This window comes from Mustelus asterias, chromosome 11 (assembly GCF_964213995.1).
Source record: "Mustelus asterias chromosome 11, sMusAst1.hap1.1, whole genome shotgun sequence".
Lineage (NCBI taxonomy): Eukaryota > Metazoa > Chordata > Chondrichthyes > Carcharhiniformes > Triakidae > Mustelus > Mustelus asterias.
In genome coordinates this window covers 1,052,120-1,071,599 of record NC_135811.1, presented here as the reverse complement: position 1 = coordinate 1,071,599, position 19,480 = coordinate 1,052,120, and the positions used below count along the sequence as shown (strand labels likewise).

The window sequence follows — 19,480 nt, the reverse complement described above, 5'->3', positions numbered from 1 at the left end:
TAGGATGCAAAGCTGGGCTGAAAAATGGCAGATGGAGTTTAACCCTGATAAATGTGAGGTGATTCATTTTGGTAGGACTAATTTAAATGTGGATTACAGGGTCAAAGGTAGGCTTCTGAAGACTGTGGAGGAACAGGGAGATCTTGGGGTCCATATCCACAGATCTCTAAAGGTTGCCACTCAAGTGGATAGAGCTGTGAAGAAGGCCTATAGTGTGTTAGCTTTTATTAACAGGGGGTTGGAGTTTAAGAGCCATGGGGTTATGCTGCAACTGTACAGGACCTTGGTGAGACCACCTTTGGAATATTGTGTGCAGTTCTGGTCACCTCACTATAAGAAGGATGTGGGAGCGCTGGAAAGAGTGCAGAGGAGATTTACCAGGATGCTGCCTGGTTTGGAGGGTAGGTCTTATGAGGAAAGGTTGAGGGAGCTAGATCTGTTCTCTCTGGAGCGGAGGAGGCTGAGGGGAGACTTAATAGAGGTTTATAAAATGATGAAGGGGATAGATAGAGTGAACGTTCAAAGACTATTTCCTCGGGTGGATGGAGCTATTACAAGGGGGCATAACTATAGGGTTCATGTTGTGAGATATAGGAAGGATATCAGAGGTAGGTTCTTTATGCAGAGAGTGGTTGGGGGGTGGAATGGACTGCCTGCAGTGATCGTGGGGACACTTTAGGAACATTTAAGCGGTTATTGGATAGGCACATGGAGCACACCAGGATGACAGGGAGTGGGATAGCTTGATCTTGGTTTCAGATAAAGCTCGGCACAACATCGTGGCCGAAGGGCCTGTTCTGTGCTGTACTGTTCTATGTTCTAAACAGACCACAAACAAATCTGTCCTGAATAGTGTCATTCAGCACATCTCCAAAATCAATAATATTCTGTCTCTTTAGCACAGCCATGGATTACACAATTGACTCCCCCCCCCCCCCCCCCCCCGGCCCCGTTGGTTCCATTTTGTGGAATCTGAAGCACTGTGCAATCATCAAAGGTTTCAATGGAAAATGTGCTTGTAAAATATCGATGATCTGTTCATACGCTTTAGAGCCTGGCTTCTCCGGTTGCTCTAAACTATGGAGGAGATTAAATGCTTTCTCCCCCATCACGCTCAGGAAAGGTGGCACCATAACATCTTCAGCTATTTTGTTTGCCGACACAAAATAGTCAAAATGCTCGATATCGGAGCTGCATTGTTCAACATTTTCATCAAAGGCTCCCACGCTGCCGAAACCTCCCGCCGGGTTGTTCCTGATGGAGGTTTCCGCACACTTCACAATGTGTTTTAGCAGCTACCTTGATTTTTTTTTTACACAAGGCAACACTCCAAGCTTCAGTCTTTATTTAACACACCCAGTCTATCATTGCTGCAGAATATCGTTACTCACGTCCACCTAGCCTGTCGGGTCCAGAACAATTGCAAATACACTATTTTCTAACTTTTCTGTCCCTGCGGTTTTCCTGGGTAAATGTCTTCCCGGGTGGCGAGCAGTACCATTCATCATCCTGGTTTCTATCTTGTATGTTGGAGAATGAAGCGAGGAAGCACGGAGGGTTAAAAACGGAGCTTTATTCACAGGTGTGTGTTTACATGGCTGCTTCCTCTCTGCCTGTTTCCTGCGCCAGGGACTTGGGGCATCACTTCTGGTGAATACATTAATGCAGCAGAGCTCAGTAAGCCAAGACCTATCTCTCCAAACTCCATGGCCTGGGGCTCGGCTCCTCCCTCTGCAACTGGATCCTAAACTTCCTAACTCTCAGACCACAATCAGTAAGGATAGGCAACAACACCTCCTCCTTGATCATCCTCAACACTGGTGCCCCACAAGGCTGTGTTCTCAGCCCCCTACTATACTCCTTATATACCTATAATTGTGTGGCCAAATTCCCCTCCAACTCAATTTTCAAGTTTGCTGATGACATCACCGTAGTGGGTCAGATCTCAAACAATGACGAGACAGAGTACGGGAATGAGATAGAGAATCTGGTGAACTGGTGTAACAACAACAATTTCTCAATGTCAACAAAATGAAGGAGATAGTTATTGACTTCAGGAAGCATAGTGGAGAACATTCCCCTGTCTACATCAATGGGGATGAAGTGGAAATAGACAAGGGCTTCAGGTTTTTAGGTGATTAATTAGGTGGTAATTATAGACCGGTTAGTCTTACTTCGGTGGTTGGTAAATTGATGGAAAAGGTCCTTAGGGATGGGATTTACGACCATTTAGAAAGATGCGGATTAATCCGGGATAGTCAGCACGGATTCGTGAAGGGCAAGTTGTGCCTCACAAATTTGATTGAATTTTTTGAGGAGGTAACTAAGTGTGTTGATGAAGGTAGTGCAGTTGATGTCATATACATGGATTTTAGTAAGGCGTTTGGTAAGGTCCCCCATGGTCGGCTTATGATGAAAGTGAGGAGCTGTGGGATATAGGGAAAGTTGGCCGATTGGATAGGTAACTGGCTGTCTGATTGAAGACAGAGGGTGGTGGTGGATGGAAAATTTTCGGATTGGAGGCAGGTTGGTAGCGGAGTGCCACAGGGATCAGTGCTTGGTCCTCTGCTCTTTGTGATTTTTATTAATGACTTAGAGGAGGGGGCTGAAGAGTGGATCAGTAAATTTGCTGATGACACCAAGATTGGTGGAGTAGTGGATGAGGTGGAGGGCTGTTGTAGGCTGCAAAGAGACATAGATAGGATGCAAAGCTGGGCTGAAAAATGGCAAATGGAGTTTAACCCTGATAAATGTGAGGTGATTCATTTTGGTAGGACTAATTTATATGTGAATTACAGGGTCAAAGGTAGGGTTCTGAAGACTGTGGAGGAACAGAGAGATCTTGGGGTCTATATCCACAGATCTCTAAAGGTTGCCACTCAAGTGGATAGAGCTGTGTAGAAGGCCTATAGTGTGTTAGCTTTTATTAACAGGGGGTTGGAGTTTAAGAGCCGTGGGGTTATGCTGCAACTGTACAGGACCTTGGTGAGACCACATTTGGAATACTGTGTGCAGTTCTGGTCACCTCACTATAAGAAGGATGTGGAAGCGCTGGAAAGAGTGCAGAGGAGATTTACCAGGATGCTGCCTGGTTTGGAGGGTAGGTCTTATGAGGAAAGGTTGAGGAAGCTAGGTCTGTTCTCTCTGGAGCGAAGGAGGCTGAGGGGAGACTTAATAGAGGTTTATAAAATGATGAAGGGGATAGATAGAGTGAACGTTCAAAGACTATTTCCTCGGGTGGATGGAGCTATTACAAGGGGGCATAACTATAGGGTTCATGGTGGGAGATATAGGAAGGATATCAGAGGTAGGTTCTTCACGCAGAGAGTGGTTGGGGTGTGGAATGGACTGCCTGCAGTGATAGTGGAGACAGACACTTTAGGAACATTTAAGCGGTTATTGGATAGGCACATGGAGCACACCAGGATGATAAGGAGTGGGATAGCTTGATCTTGGTTTCAGATAAAGCTCGGCACAACATCGTGGGCCGAAGGGCCTGTTCTGTGCTGTACTGTTCTATGTTCTATGCGTCCAGATCACCAACAACCTGTTCTGTTCCCTCCACACCGGCAGTATAGTTAGGAAAGCCACCAACACCTCTACACTCTCAGAAGACTAAACAAATTTGGCATGTTTGCTACGACTTTCACCAACTTTTACAGATACAACATAGAAACATTTTTTACGGTTGTCCAAGACCGCAAAAAGCTAGAAAGGGTCATGAACAAAGCCCAATCCATCACTCAAACCAGCTTCCCATCCATTGACTCTGTCTACATTTCCTCAGAAAAGCAGCCAGCATAATTAAGAACCCCACACACCCCGGACATTCTCTCTTTCACCTTCTTCTGTCGGGAAAAAGATACAAAAATCTGAGGTCACTTATCAACCGACTCAAGAACAGCTTCTTCCCTGCTGCTATCAGACTTTTGAATGGACCTACCTTGCATTAAGTTGATCTTTCTCTACACCCTAGCTATGACTGTAACACTACATTCTGAACTCTCTCCTTTCCTTCTCTATGAATGGTATGCTTTGTCTGTATAGTGCGTAAGAAACAATACTTTTCACTGTATGTTAATACATGTGACAATAATGAATCAAATCAGATCAGAATCAATAGAAACACTATCGGAATGTAAGTCTTTCATGTCTTTGTTCTTAAAATCCACTTTTATCCTTTCTAGTTTACAAGGAACAACAAGCAGCATCAGGAGAGGAGGCCGGGCACACAGGAGGTGAGGCACTTTCTTTATGATTGAGTTTGTGAATCAGTTTGATCTGATCCGTGCTCAGCTCCATCTGCACTCTGTAACTGTTTCTCTCTCTCTCTTCTCTTTGACTGTTTCCAAAGAACAATTTTAAACATCAGACAAAATTTGAGGTCACCAATACCTGACTGCCTGTGGTTTGATCTCACTGACCCCATTCACCTCACGGTGTGCATTCTGACCCACATTGGCTCCCAATCATACAACAACTTAATTTTAAAATTCTTGTCCTTGTTTTCAAATCCCTCCAAGTCCTTGCCCTCCAAACCCCTCCCTCATCTCTTTAATCTCCTTCTACTTCACAACTCTCTGAGCTATTCGCATCGCTCTCATTCTGGTCTTTTGTGTTCTTCCCATTTCTTTGCTCCATCATTGGTGGCCATGCTTCAGTCACCTCGACCTTAAGCTCTGGAATTCCCTCCCTCGATCTCTGCCTCATACCGGGCTTTCCTCCTTTAAGACACACCTTAAAACCTGCCTTGTAATATCTGTTTACAATTCTACTCCAGTTATAACTCTAAAGGGGATGTACAGGAGCAGAGGGAGCTGGGTATAAATGTGCACCAATTATTGAGAAGGCAGGACAAGGTGAGGGAGCAGTGAATGAAGTATATAGTATCCTGGGCTTTATTAATCGGGACATAGGGTGGGATTTTATGGCCTCGCTCCTCCTGAAACTGTAAAATCCCATCCGAGGTCAACAGACTTTTGCATGGTCCGATCCTCACCCACTCCGATTCCCGTGGCGGGTGGGATGGTAAACTTCCGGCCATAGAGTACAAGAGCAAGGAGATTCTGTTGAATTTGCTTCCGACATTAGTTAGGCCTCAGCTGGAGAATAGCACCCAGTGTTAACTCCATTAACCACATCTTGAGGAAATTCTGAAGCCTTAAGACAGGTTTATTTCCAACACAGCAGCGTAAGAACACAAGATTTTCCAGTTCTCCTTCCGCAACACCCAGTGTGAAAACCAATTTTAATTCCTGTAATGAAGCCTCAATCCTTCCCCAGTTGGGGGCTAGCTGCTCTCGATTCCCAACCGAAAGCATCTATAGCGTCACAACTCCGACATTCCATTCTCTTTTAGAGAAATAACAGACAAGTCCATTTCCCCCGGCCCTGCACCACCCAGGGATCCGATAAATAGAAACTGAGCCCACATGAAAGGGTTGATACCAGAAGGCAGAATTTAACATTATTGGGAAAAGAAGCTAAAGCGATCTGAGAGAAAGCTTTCTCGCCCAGTGATTCAGTTCAGGAACGCACTGTCTGAGAGCGTGTTAGAGGCGGATTCACACAGCCAGTGATTCAGTTCAGGAACGCATTGTGTGAGGGCATGCTAGAGGCAGATTCAATCGCAGTTTTCAAATGTTAATGACAGGGTTACAGAGAGAAGGCAGAAAAATGACACTGAATGAAATGTTCATTTGGAGAACCCGTGTCGACCCGTTGGGCTGAATATTCTCCTATACTGTAAAGATTCTGAAATGTGGCTTGGTGCCATGTTTTGTTTTATAATGCTCTTATGAAGTGTCTTGGGATGTTTTATTATTGTAGACATTTAAAAATAAGTTGCTGTTGTTCATAACAACCGCCCCATTCTCCTTTACATCTCTTTCAATCTCTCTCTCCTTATCCCTCGCTGTCTGTTTCTCTCTGTCCATCTCACTGTCCCTTGCAGTGCTTCTGTCTCTGTCTCACTGTCTCTCAGTGTCTGTCTCTCTCTGTCTCACTGTCCCTCAGTGTCTGTCTCTCTGTCTCTCCATCCCTCAGTGTCTCTCTCTGTCTCACTGTCCCTCAGTGTCTCTCTGTCTCACTGTCCCTCAGTGTCTCTCTCTCTGTCTCACTGTCCCTCAGTGTCTCTCTCTCTGTCTCACTGTCCCTCAGTGTCTCTCTCTCTGTCTCACTGTCCCTCAGTGTCTCTCTCTGTCTCACTGTCCCTCAGTGTCTCTCTCTCTGTCTCACTGTCCCTCAGTGTCTGTCTCTCTCTGTCTCACTGTCCCTCAGTGTCTCTCTCTGTCTCACTGTCCCTGTGTCTCTCTCTCTGTCTCACTGTCCCTCAGTGTCTCTCTCTGTCTCACTGTCCCTCAGTGTCTCTCTCTCTGTCTCACTGTCCCTCAGTGTCTCTCTCTCTGTCTCACTATCCCTCAGTGTCTCTCTGTCTCACTGTCCCTCAGTGTCTCCCTCTCTGTCTCACTGTCCCTCAGTGTCTCTCTCTCTGTCTCACTGTCCCTCAGTGTCTCTCTCTGTCTCACTGTCCCTCAGTGTCTCTCTCTCTCTGTCTTACTGTCACTCAGTGTCTCTCTCTGTCTCACTGTCCCTCAGTGTCTCCCTCTCTGTCTCACTGTCCCTCAGTGTCTCTCTCTCTGTCTCACTGTCCCTCAGTGTCTCTCTCTCTGTCTCACTGTCCCTCAGTGTCTCTCTCTCTGTCTCACTGTCCCTCAGTGTCTCTCTCTGTCTCACTGTCCCTCAGTGTCTCTCTCTCTGTCTCACTGTCCCTCAGTGTCTCTCTCTCTGTCTCACTGTCCCTCAGTGTCTCTCTCTCTGTCTCACTGTCCCTCAGTGTCTCTCTCTGTCTCACTGTCCCTCAGTGTCTCTCTCTCTGTCTCTCAGTGTCTCTCTCTCTGTCTCACTGTCCCTCAGTGTCTCTCTCTGTCTCACTGTCCCTCAGTGTCTCTCTCTCTGTCTCACTGTCCCTCAGTGTCTCTCTCTCTGTCTCACTGTCCCTCAGTGTCTCTCTCTCTGTCTCACTGTCCCTCAGTGTCTCTCTCTGTCTCACTGTCCCTCAGTGTCTCTCTCTGTCTCACTGTCCCTCAGTGTCTCTCTCTCTGTCTCACTGTCCCTCAGTGTCTCTCTCTGTCTCACTGTCCCTCAGTGTCTCTCTCTCTGTCTCACTGTCCCTCAGTGTCTCTCTCTCTGTCTCACTGTCCCTCAGTGTCTCTCTCTCTGTCTCACTGTCCCTCAGTGTCTCTCTCTGTCTCACTGTCCCTCAGTGTCTCTCTCTCTGTCTCACTGTCCCTCAGTGTCTCTCTCTGTCTCACTGTCCCTCAGTGTCTCTCTCTGTCTCACTGTCCCTCAGTGTCTCTCTCTGTCTCACTGTCCCTCAGTGTCTCTCTCTCTGTCTCACTGTCCCTCAGTGTCTCTCTCTCTGTCTCACTGTCCCTCAGTGTCTCTCTCTCTGTCTCACTGTCCCTCAGTGTCTCTCTCTGTCTCACTGTCCCTCAGTGTCTCTCTCTCTGTCTCACTGTCCCTCAGTGTCTGTCTCTCTGTCTCACTGTCCCTCAGTGTCTCTCTCTCCGTCTCACTGTCCCTCAGTGTCTCTCTCTCTGTCTCACTGTCCCTCAGTGTCTCTCTCTCTGTCTCACTGTCCCTCAGTGTCTCCCTCTCTGTCTCACTGTCCCTCAGTGTCTCTCTCTCTGTCTCACTGTCCCTCAGTGTCTCTCTCTGTCTCACTGTCCCTCAGTGTCTCTCTCTCTGTCTCACTGTCCCTCAGTGTCTGTCTCTCTCTGTCTCACTGTCCCTCAGTGTCTCTCTCTGTCTCACTGTCCCTGTGTCTCTCTCTCTGTCTCACTGTCCCTCAGTGTCTCTCTCTCTGTCTCACTGTCCCTCAGTGTCTCTCTCTCTGTCTCACTGTCCCTCAGTGTCTCTCTCTCTGTCTCACTATCCCTCAGTGTCTCTCTGTCTCACTGTCCCTCAGTGTCTCCCTCTCTGTCTCACTGTCCCTCAGTGTCTCTCTCTCTGTCTCACTGTCCCTCAGTGTCTCTCTCTGTCTCACTGTCCCTCAGTGTCTCTCTCTCTCTGTCTTACTGTCACTCAGTGTCTCTCTCTGTCTCACTGTCCCTCAGTGTCTCCCTCTCTGACTCACTGTCCCTCAGTGTCTCTCTCTCTGTCTCACTGTCCCTCAGTGTCTCTCTCTCTGTCTCACTGTCCCTCAGTGTCTCTCTCTCTGTCTCACTGTCCCTCAGTGTCTCTCTCTGTCTCACTGTCCCTCAGTGTCTCTCTCTCTGTCTCACTGTCCCTCAGTGTCTCTCTCTCTGTCTCACTGTCCCTCAGTGTCTCTCTCTCTGTCTCACTGTCCCTCAGTGTCTCTCTCTGTCTCACTGTCCCTCAGTGTCTCTCTCTCTGTCTCACTGTCTCTCAGTGTCTCTCTCTCTGTCTCACTGTCCCTCAGTGTCTCTCTCTGTCTCACTGTCCCTCAGTGTCTCTCTCTCTGTCTCACTGTCCCTCAGTGTCTCTCTCTCTGTCTCACTGTCCCTCAGTGTCTCTCTCTCTGTCTCACTGTCCCTCAGTGTCTCTCTCTGTCTCACTGTCCCTCAGTGTCTCTCTCTCTGTCTCACTGTCCCTCAGTGTCTCTCTCTGTCTCACTGTCCCTCAGTGTCTCTCTCTCTGTCTCACTGTCCCTCAGTGTCTCTCTCTCTGTCTCACTGTCCCTCAGTGTCTCTCTCTCTGTCTCACTGTCCCTCAGTGTCTCTCTCTGTCTCACTGTCCCTCAGTGTCTCTCTCTCTGTCTCACTGTCCCTCAGTGTCTCTCTCTGTCTCACTGTCCCTCAGTGTCTCTCTCTGTCTCACTGTCCCTCAGTGTCTCTCTCTCTGTCTCACTGTCCCTCAGTGTCTCTCTCTGTCTCACTGTCCCTCAGTGTCTCTCTCTCTGTCTCACTGTCCCTCAGTGTCTCTCTCTCTGTCTCACTGTCCCTCAGTGTCTCTCTCTCTGTCTCACTGTCCCTCAGTGTCTCTCTCTGTCTCACTGTCCCTCAGTGTCTCTCTCTCTGTCTCACTGTCCCTCAGTGTCTCTCTCTGTCTCACTGTCCCTCAGTGTCTCTCTCTGTCTCACTGTCCCTCAGTGTCTCTCTCTGTCTCACTGTCCCTCAGTGTCTCTCTCTCTGTCTCACTGTCCCTCAGTGTCTCTCTCTCTGTCTCACTGTCCTTCAGTGTCTCTCTCTCTGTCTCACTGTCCCTCAGTGTCTCTCTCTGTCTCACTGTCCCTCAGTGTCTCTCTCTCTGTCTCACTGTCCCTCAGTGTCTGTCTCTCTGTCTCACTGTCCCTCTGTGTCTCTCTCTCCGTCTCACTGTCCCTCAGTGTCTCTCTCTCTGTCTCACTGTCCCTCAGTGTCTCTCTCTCTGTCTCACTGTCCCTCAGTGTCTCCCTCTCTGTCTCACTGTCCCTCAGTGTCTCTCTCTCTGTCTCACTGTCCCTCAGTGTCTCTCTCTCTGTCTCACTGTCCCTCAGTGTCTCTCTCTGTCTCACTGTCCCTCAGTGTCTCTCTCTCTGTCTCACTGTCCCTCAGTGTCTGTCTCTCTCTGTCTCACTGTCCCTCAGTGTCTCTCTCTGTCTCACTGTCCCTGTGTCTCTCTCTCTGTCTCACTGTCCCTCAGTGTCTCTCTCTGTCTCACTGTCCCTCAGTGTCTCTCCCTCTGTCTCACTGTCCCTCAGTGTCTCTCTCTCTGTCTCACTATCCCTCAGTGTCTCTCTGTCTCACTGTCCCTCAGTGTCTCCCTCTCTGTCTCACTGTCCCTCAGTGTCTCTCTCTCTGTCTCACTGTCCCTCAGTGTCTCTCTCTGTCTCACTGTCCCTCAGTGTCTCTCTCTCTCTGTCTTACTGTCACTCAGTGTCTCTCTCTGTCTCACTGTCCCTCAGTGTCTCCCTCTCTGTCTCACTGTCCCTCAGTGTCTCTCTCTCTGTCTCACTGTCCCTCAGTGTCTCTCTCTCTGTCTCACTGTCCCTCAGTGTCTCTCTCTCTGTCTCACTGTCCCTCAGTGTCTCTCTCTGTCTCACTGTCCCTCAGTGTCTCTCTCTCTGTCTCACTGTCCCTCAGTGTCTCTCTCTCTGTCTCACTGTCCCTCAGTGTCTCTCTCTCTGTCTCACTGTCCCTCAGTGTCTCTCTCTGTCTCACTGTCCCTCAGTGTCTCTCTCTCTGTCTCACTGTCTCTCAGTGTCTCTCTCTCTGTCTCACTGTCCCTCAGTGTCTCTCTCTGTCTCACTGTCCCTCAGTGTCTCTCTCTCTGTCTCACTGTCCCTCAGTGTCTCTCTCTCTGTCTCACTGTCCCTCAGTGTCTCTCTCTCTGTCTCACTGTCCCTCAGTGTCTCTCTCTGTCTCACTGTCCCTCAGTGTCTCTCTCTGTCTCACTGTCCCTCAGTGTCTCTCTCTCTGTCTCACTGTCCCTCAGTGTCTCTCTCTGTCTCACTGTCCCTCAGTGTCTCTCTCTCTGTCTCACTGTCCCTCAGTGTCTCTCTCTCTGTCTCACTGTCCCTCAGTGTCTCTCTCTCTGTCTCACTGTCCCTCAGTGTCTCTCTCTGTCTCACTGTCCCTCAGTGTCTCTCTCTCTGTCTCACTGTCCCTCAGTGTCTCTCTCTGTCTCACTGTCCCTCAGTGTCTCTCTCTGTCTCACTGTCCCTCAGTGTCTCTCTCTGTCTCACTGTCCCTCAGTGTCTCTCTCTCTGTCTCACTGTCCCTCAGTGTCTCTCTCTCTGTCTCACTGTCCCTCAGTGTCTCTCTCTCTGTCTCACTGTCCCTCAGTGTCTCTCTCTGTCTCACTGTCCCTCAGTGTCTCTCTCTGTCTCACTGTCCCTCAGTGTCTGTCTCTCTGTCTCACTGTCCCTCAGTGTCTCTCTCTCCGTCTCACTGTCCCTCAGTGTCTCTCTCTCTGTCTCACTGTCCCTCAGTGTCTCTCTCTCTGTCTCACTGTCCCTCAGTGTCTCCCTCTCTGTCTCACTGTCCCTCAGTGTCTCTCTCTCTGTCTCACTGTCCCTCAGTGTCTCTCTCTCTGTCTCACTGTCCCTCAGTGTCTCTCTCTCTGTACTTCAATTTGTTTTCTTCCCTTTGTCTCAATGGAGCTAATTTTTTATTTACTGCCTGAGTAACAATTGTGGAAATTGCTCAATTTTTCAATCCAATGATTTCAGTGGGATGAACATGTTAACTCAACATCTATCATGGGAAAATGTTAGCAGCTATTATTAAAAAAGTTATAGCAAGACACTTGGATAAGCTCAAGGTAATCAGGCAGAATCAACATGGTTTTCTGAAAGGGAAATCATGTTTAACCAAATTATTGAAGTTATTTGAGGAAGTATCCTGTGCTGTGGATAAAGGGGAACCAGTGGATGTACTGTACTCAGATTTCCAGAAGATCAGGTGTCGCATCAAAGGTTATTGTGGAAAACAAAAGCTCATGGTGTAGGAGGTAACATCTTGCCATGGATTGAAGATTGGCTTTTTAACAGGAAGCATGGGGTGGCATAAATGAGTCTTTTTTTGTGTTGGCGAGATGTTATGTGGTGTACCACAGAGATCAGTGCCGGGACATCAACTGTTCGCAATTTATGTTAATAACTTTGATGCTAAATTTGCTGACGGGACAAAGACAGGTAGAAAAGTAAGTTGTTTTGTCTCAATCAGCTTGCAGCTTGCGTGGATGTTTGGAGAGAGAGCGATGCTCAGCAGCTTAAGCTGCCTGTCTTCAGTTCAGCTCAGCATTAACTCTGCTAAATTGTCTTTTCACACAAAAGGGGTTTGCTCGTCATGCAACTCGCTCTCTCCACTGTCTGAAGGAGAATCCAAAATAAGACTGTTGTACACATATTCCAAGAGTTAATTTGATTAGCTCATGTTTGCAAAGTTACCTCATGCATTGTCTCATGACCCAGGTAATTAGATTTAATGTCCCAACTCCAACAGTTGAATCTTAGGTGCTTGTCATAATGCGCTGTTAATGAACAGGAGATAGAGACTTTAACATTCTTCATGGGTTTATTGTCTCTGGTGGGATCTTTGAGGCTCCCATGTCTCCATCCCAGTGAAGTGGATTGTGGAAGGTATGGTGATAGGAATTGGGGCAACCGTCTTGGCTGTGATATCCCGTCGTCCTTTCTCACCTGTTCACAAAAATCTGTTCTTTAAAAGTGTAAGTTTCTAGTCAGTGAATTAAAAATCACTATTTGAAACAACCATATCTTCATGACAAGTGTGATCACTTTCATCATAACCCAAAGATTGGCACCCCATCTGCAAACATTCACTCTCTCCACCACTGAGGCACACTGACAGCCGTGTGTGCCATCTACAAGATGCACTGCAGGAACTCACCACGGCTCCTTTGGCAGCACCTTCCAAACCCACGAGTACCACCATCTAGAAGGACAGATAGCTGGAAACACCACCAACTGGAGGTTCCCCTCCAAGTCTCTCATCGTCCTGACTTGGAAATATATCACCATTCCTTCACTGTCACTGGTCAAAATCCTGCAACCCTCCCTAACAGCACTGTGGGTGTACCTACACCTCAGGGACTGCAGTGATTCAATAAGGCAGCTCACCGTCACCTTCTCAAGAATGATTAGGGATGGGCAATAAATGCTGGCCAGTCAGCGATGGCCACATCCCAGGAGAGAACTTTTAAAAAACTTTCTCCGTGACCCAGAGACGGAGATTGCTCTCATTGTGCCCAGAGTTATTGAAATCACTATCGCCATAAATTAGAAAATTATCTCCATTGATCTAGAGGGAGGGAAACAGAGATTGAAATAGAGAGAGAGTCAGACACTGAAGGATAGTGAGCCAGACAGATGGATAAGGGGCCGAGAAACAGGCTGTATGATTTCACTCCCTGGCTCTTCTTATACAATGCACGGATGGGCTTCACACATCCTGCTGCTGGCCTGTTTGACTGCAGGGTATATATTGAGTCACTGTATATATGGCAAATCAGGATTTGTAAATGTCTCCTGTTTAATTGCAGCCAGTAGATCCCACCACACATCATCCAGCTTCTCCAGCCAATCAGATGGATCCGGAGCCCGTCGCATGTCCGAAACGTCACACAGCTCCTCCAGCCAATCAGCTGCCTCTGAATCTTCACATTCCTCAGGAGGGGTTTGGCAGGACGGAACCTACAGGAGCGAGGCTGAACTAGAGGAGTTGTTAAAAGGTGGGTTCTCCTTCGCTGATAAGGCTGTTGGTCATAGAGTCAGAGAGATTTAGAGCATAGAAACATGCCCTTCAGCCCAACTTGTCCATGCCGCCCTTTTTTACCATTAAGCTAGTCCCAATTGCCCACTTTTGGCCCATATCCCTCTCTATTGGTATTGAGTTCTTTCTCAGCATGCCATATCTTTGCCCTACCCAGCTGTCTGTTGATCGTAACCCACAAGTACAGGCCCTTATCAGCCCCAAGTTGTTAGTTATTCTGTATCTAGTGTAAGTCCATTAGACCCACTGCTATCCACCCTGAGCAGAGTGTGGATTACAGCGTTATCTTAATCTACAGTTCACCAGATGGATGCTTAAGCTGCTTTTCTCAATCTCGAGAAGTGGGCAAAGTGAATTGTGAAGATCTCGTGGACTATCTGGTTAGGAACAGGGTTGAAAATTGAGGATTTGTAAAGAGGGCGGTGTTGGAATACTGTGCGGGTCAGAGCAGTTCCTGAAGGATTGTAATAGGAAGTGAATTTCCATCACTGACAGTGACATCACCCTTCGGTTTATTAATACACAGCCATCACCAAAATATATTTACCATTCACCATAACAAGATTATCAGCAAGAATCCTTCACTGCTCACCCAGACTAGCAACTGATGAAATGTCTGCCCGGTCCACTCCGCACATTGGCTTTGTAACTTTAAGAACGGAATAAAGATTTTTAAGAATCCTCTGGCCTGGGAGGAGGCAAAGATTCATCAGCCTCACAACAGACGGCTACCCTGCAGTGCCCCCTCCACCCGTGGCTTTCCTCCAATGAATGTAATTGCCTCCAATTTATTAGAATATCAATGAGGGAGCTCAGTCTTTCTGGGCAGTACATATCTCCACGTGTTATCACTGTCTGGAGGTTTTCGCAGGGGACAGGATGGTGGGCACAGGGAGGATTAGGCCCCGGCAATTCAGCTCACGTTTTGCTGATTTCTGTTGCAGCGGAACTTGGGGAATCTTATGCTGCGTGGCTCTCCCACAGCAACCTTGGGCTACAGGCTGATCAGAAGGAAAGGAGACGGAAAGCTACAGGTAATCAACGCAATGAGAGACACAGGGGAGCTGGACATCATAGTCTGAGCTTCTTTATCGCGATTTCACAGTCCAATCCCCTCCTCTCCAGACCCCTTTTGTAGTCGGGCCCCCTCCTTTCCTGACCCGTCACAAACTACACGGATGTTCCCTGTGAGGGTCTCTTTACTCGAAACACTGGCTCACAGTGGTGTATAGTTTTGTTTTTGGAATGGTATGAGGATTCGCGTGAAACCCCCCAGTGAGAATAACTAAACTCTCGCACTGTTTATATCAAAATTATCCCTTGTTCCAAAATATATGTATGTGCGATTCCTGAATTCCCATTGCCAAACAACATCCAAATTAAATAAATCTGCAAGTCAAATCCAGCTTATAGTTACCACACAATACAAGGCAGATGACCAAGTCCTGGTCCAGCGAAGATATTTAAATTGCCTTTACAAAGGTTTCTGCACTACCCTGCCTCGAAAAACTCTTAAGAATTAAAATGGCTTCTCCGCTGTGAGATGTTAAACTGGCCTGCCTGCTTCTGCAGGAAATTATACCTGGTTCCACTTTGATTCTTCCTTCTGTGCATTTGGGTTGTCTACACCTCTCCAAATTAGCATTTACATACCTCCACTGATCTCTTAGTCATCTAGGTAAGCTGTTACCTGATGATAGAGCTATTTAAACCGGATTCTGTTTGAATGTCGGCTAATCTCGTTACTGTGAAAGGTCGCATCTCATCAACTCCTTTGATGGTTGGCTACTGCTGTTGCAGTGCAGGTTCTTACCTGTTGCTGGGCGGATTGTATCCGATCATTTCTTGTTAAATTCTTGTTCCTGTTGGTACTAGGCAAATCCATGACACCCTTTTCACAGTCCAACCCCCTCCTCTCCAGACCCCTTTCAGTCGAGCCCTCTCCTCTTGTGACCTTGTTCAGGAAAGGAATTGTGTGTTTTTCAATGAACGTTGTTTTTTGTAGGTCAGACGTCACACAGGAGGACCCGAAAACGAGCTCTTGGCACCAAGTGATGAAGCGATTCATGCAGAGCAGGCTCAAGGGGCTTTATGGTCGCCTCCTGCTCCTATTCCTCTTGCTCCAGGCAGTGATTTTGCCGATATATCACACTCTTATTCAGCAGCTTAACCGCGGAAGAAAAATGCACGCAAATTTCTTTTTTGTGCCTTCTGTAATACAGCGCATTAACCTGCCGTTCTAACCACACCCAGTTATTATATCCATGGAAATTGATGGATAGTGACTGATCTGTGGGAGCTTCTGCTGCAGGAGGTTCCCTTCTCACCTTTCTCTACCTGGTCTTAGATCATTGCCAACTCTAGAAACCTGTCAACTACCTTCCCAGTCAGTGGTCACGTGGGTCAGAGACAATATTCCCAATCTATTGTCCATTGGCCACCAAATATTGTTAGAACATAGAGTTAGGAGCAGGAGTAGACCACACAGCCCGCGAGCCTGCTCCACCATTCAATCTAATCATGGCTATGATTGTCTGCCTCATCCATTTCTCTGCCCACTCCCCATATCCCTGCTATCCCGAAGAGACTAAAGATCTGTCTATCCATCTCAGCCGACTCTATGCTAAACCTTTATAAAGCTCTAGTTAGATCCCAACTAGAGTATAACATCCAGCCATGGTCACTGCACTCTAGGAAGAATGGGAGGGTCCTTGAGAGGGAGATTTACCAGGATGCTTCCAGGGGGTTTTAGCTCCAAGGTTAGGGTTGGAGAAGCTGGGTCTGATCTCCTTGGAGTAAAGGAGATTGAGGGGAGATTTGATAGAGGTAGAGAAGATTATGCCAGGTTTAGATAAGGAAGGCAGGAAAAGCTGTTCCCATTGGCTGATGATACAAGGACCAGGGGACATAAGAGATACGGTTTTGGACAAGAGGGGAATGGGAGGAGGAACTTTGTTCCAGCGAGTGGTAATGATCTGGGACTCACTGTCCGCAAGAGTGGTGGAAGCAGAAACAATCACTGATTCCAAAAGGAAATTGATTGGATGAAGGAAATATATTTGCAGGGCCACAGTGATCAAATGGTGGGAGTGGGACTGAGTGGACTGCTCTGGGGAGCTTGCATTGATTCGATGGACTGAATGGCCACTTCTTTGTGTTGTAAATGACTCAAAAATATTCAATGATGAAGCATCTGCAACCGTTTGGGGTAGAGAATTCCCAAGATTCACAACCGTTTGATGGAAGGAGTTTGATCTCAGTCTAATTGATCAGTGCTTTATCCAGAGACTGGTGTAGATTCCTCAGCCAGAGGAAACAGCCTCTCAGTGTCAGCCCTGTCCACTCCCTTCACACTCACCATCTTTGGACAATGGGAAGGAGGCAGTCTGATGTCCATCATGTCCCTGTAACTGATATCCAACAGCAGCAGAATGGTTCCAGCATTCACTGTATAATGAGACCCAGGGGAGGGTCGTGACCTCTACTTTAGGACATTTAATATAGGATGACCGGAACCTCGTGCCATGTAGTTGGAGAACTAACCTTCCCCTCCTCACCCCCTCCCCTTGGTCCAGGGTAGGGTTGACCTCCCCTCGGTCCAGGGGGAAGGCCTACTGTCCCTCGGAGTGGGGGACGCTGACTGCCCCTCGGTCTGGGGGAGGCTCATCGCCCCTCGGTTCAGGGGAAGGGCTGACCGCCCCTCGGTCCAGGGGAACGCTGACTGCCCCTCGGTCCAGGAGGAGGGCTGACCGCCCCTCGGTCCAGGGGGAGGCTGACCGCCCCTCGGTCCAGGGGGAGGCTGACTGCCCCTCGGTCCAGGGGGAGGTCTGACCATCCCTCGGTCCAGGGGGAGGCTGACCGCCCCTCGGTCCAGGGGGACGCTGACTGCCCCTCGGCCCAGGGGGAGGCTGACCACCCCTCAGCCCAGGGGGAGGGCTGACCGTCCCAGTGTAGGCAGACATTCCTCCACCCAGCCCAGGGCTGATTTCCCCAGGACAATAGCAGGACAATAGCAGGAGGGAAAAGCAGATAAATTCAGCAGAATGAGAGCTTCAGAATCTCAGCTCCTCTGCAGCGAGATCAGCAAGTTAATGAGGCTTAGAGAAAATGTAAACCCACAAGGCAGTGGAAATGAAATGGACTCCATTCGATCTCACTGGAGTCAGGGTCAGCTGACAGCCTTAACAGGCCAACAGCCTAAAACACTGGGATGTCTCAGATCACCATTCTCACATTGAGCTGAGCAAGAGTTTGAGAAGCAGGGATACTGACAGCAGAGCTGTGACGTTGCAGATGGAGAGGGGGGCAGAGATGACTGGTTCAAATCCTGTATGAGCTCTGGATGGGCTGAATGGCCACTGTCCCTAGCCTGGGTGGCCCAGAGGTGAAGAGGAATGATGTGGGGCCTGTGCATTCAGTATCTGTATTTCCATTCCTTAGCAGAGTTAAGTGTGCTGTTGTAATGTTTCTCTGGTGTATCAGGGTGCCTGCAGGTTACAATGATTCCGCTAACCAGCCGACTATTTTACAGCCTGTCTTATTTAAATTGTAAAATTCTTCTTTTGGAATAAAATCAATATTTTTAAAAAACAAAACCAAGTGGATTCCTCACAGGATTTACTCAGCACCTGCTAAATGAATATTGCTGAGCGGAAATGCTGACCCACTGACTGCCGCCAGCCGCCACAGTACTGCCCTTCCTGACACTACAATCAGACGGGAAGCGGCAGTTTCTCCGCACCCAGGGGATGCACTAAAGGCAATGGCATGTGTGCTTGAAGGAAATTAACTTGCATGGTAACAGGGACAGAGTGGATTACGCTATGGGGAGCTGGCATTGACTCACTGGGCTGAATGGCCTCCGTTGTGTGTTGTAAATGACTCAAAAATATTCAATGATGCAACTGTTTGGGATGGAGAATTCCCAAGATTCACAAACATGTGATGGAAGGAGTTTGATCTCAGTCTAATTGATCAGTGCTTTATCCAGAGCCTGGTGTAGATTCTTCACAGTAAGGTGTCTAACAACACCAGGTTAAAGTCCAACAGGTTTATTCGGTAGCAAAAGCCACTAGCTTTCGGAGCGCTTGCTCCTTCATCAGGTGGGTGGTAGATTCTTCAGCCAGAGGAAACAGCCTCTCAGTGTCAGCCCTGTCCAGTTCCTTCACACTCACGATCCTTGGCCAATGAGAAGGAGGCAGTCCAACGTGCACCCCATCACCCCCCAGCCCCTCCGCACCCTCTCGCCCCACCCCCGCCAGCTCCATCGCACTGCCCCCTCCCACTCTCCACACACCTGGACTGGGGTTGGTGAAATTCTCATGTTACACACGGTGATAGCCCCAAAGCCTCAGTTGGTGCAGAGTCGCTGTGACACTGCTGCAGTGACCAAGGTGAACGAAGCAGACTCATTACCCACTGTCCATGAATCTGGTTACAGAGGAACCTTACTGTTTATCACTAGCTGATCAGAATGTACCCCCATGCAGCCTGATGGTGTTTAAGGGGTGAAAGGTTTTAAAATCAGTCGCTGGTTCCAGGTTTGGTGATGGGTAAACAGAGACCGAGAAACCTGACCTGGCTCCTGATAATACCGCTGCCCTCCCATCGCCAGCAGAGCACTGGCTGCCTGGGTGGTGATGGGGTGATGGCCGACAGCACCTGACTCCCACAAGGGTTTGAAGCTTTCCTTCAGCTTGGATACCACACCAGGAATGGTTCCTCGGTCTCACTCTGCTTTTCACTAAACTGTTGCTATTCCTTCTCCAAGTGAGTCTGTCAAATATTTCAATAAATACTTTTAGCATGTATGCATTTGGGGTCTGACTTTGTGAATCAATATCAGGACTGTTTGTGGCTTTGAATGTGAGCAGACCACATGCTCCAGATAAATCTCCCACTTCACAAACACTCAGTAAACACTCTCCCACAGCTCTTGCTGCTGCTTCACAGCCATTTACAAAACTCTGATCAAGTGTCAACTCTGATTCTGGTGTCAACACAAATACTGGGACCATGGGATCTATCCACCACTCCCAGCTCACAGTCCTCCCTTCCCCAATCCTCCCTCTCCCCTCCCATCATACACAGCATCAAATATCGATCAGATCCAAGCTCTGCAGTCCTGCCACATCCAGCCGTGAATGGTGATGGACAATTACAAGCTCAGTGGAGAAGGTTCCACAAATACTCCATCCTCAATGACGGAGAGGCCCTGCACTTTTTAAAATTCATTTGTGGGA

General features: G+C 48.2%; 1 protein-coding gene across 1 annotated transcript in view; it reads left to right on the top strand.

Annotated features, from left to right (window-relative positions):
* LOC144500302 (uncharacterized) overlaps positions 1-19,051 on the top strand; it is a 138,081-nt gene extending 119,030 nt beyond the window's left edge. Inside the window, exons 57-60 of the mRNA XM_078222989.1 lie at positions 4,188-4,238; positions 13,009-13,197; positions 14,183-14,272; positions 15,244-19,051. Of these exons, the coding sequence (XP_078079115.1) occupies positions 4,188-4,238; positions 13,009-13,197; positions 14,183-14,272; positions 15,244-15,293 (380 nt within the window). The 3' untranslated portion in view covers positions 15,294-19,051. The remainder of the gene's footprint in view (positions 1-4,187; positions 4,239-13,008; positions 13,198-14,182; positions 14,273-15,243) is intronic.
* Positions 19,052-19,480: the final 429 nt, after the last annotated feature.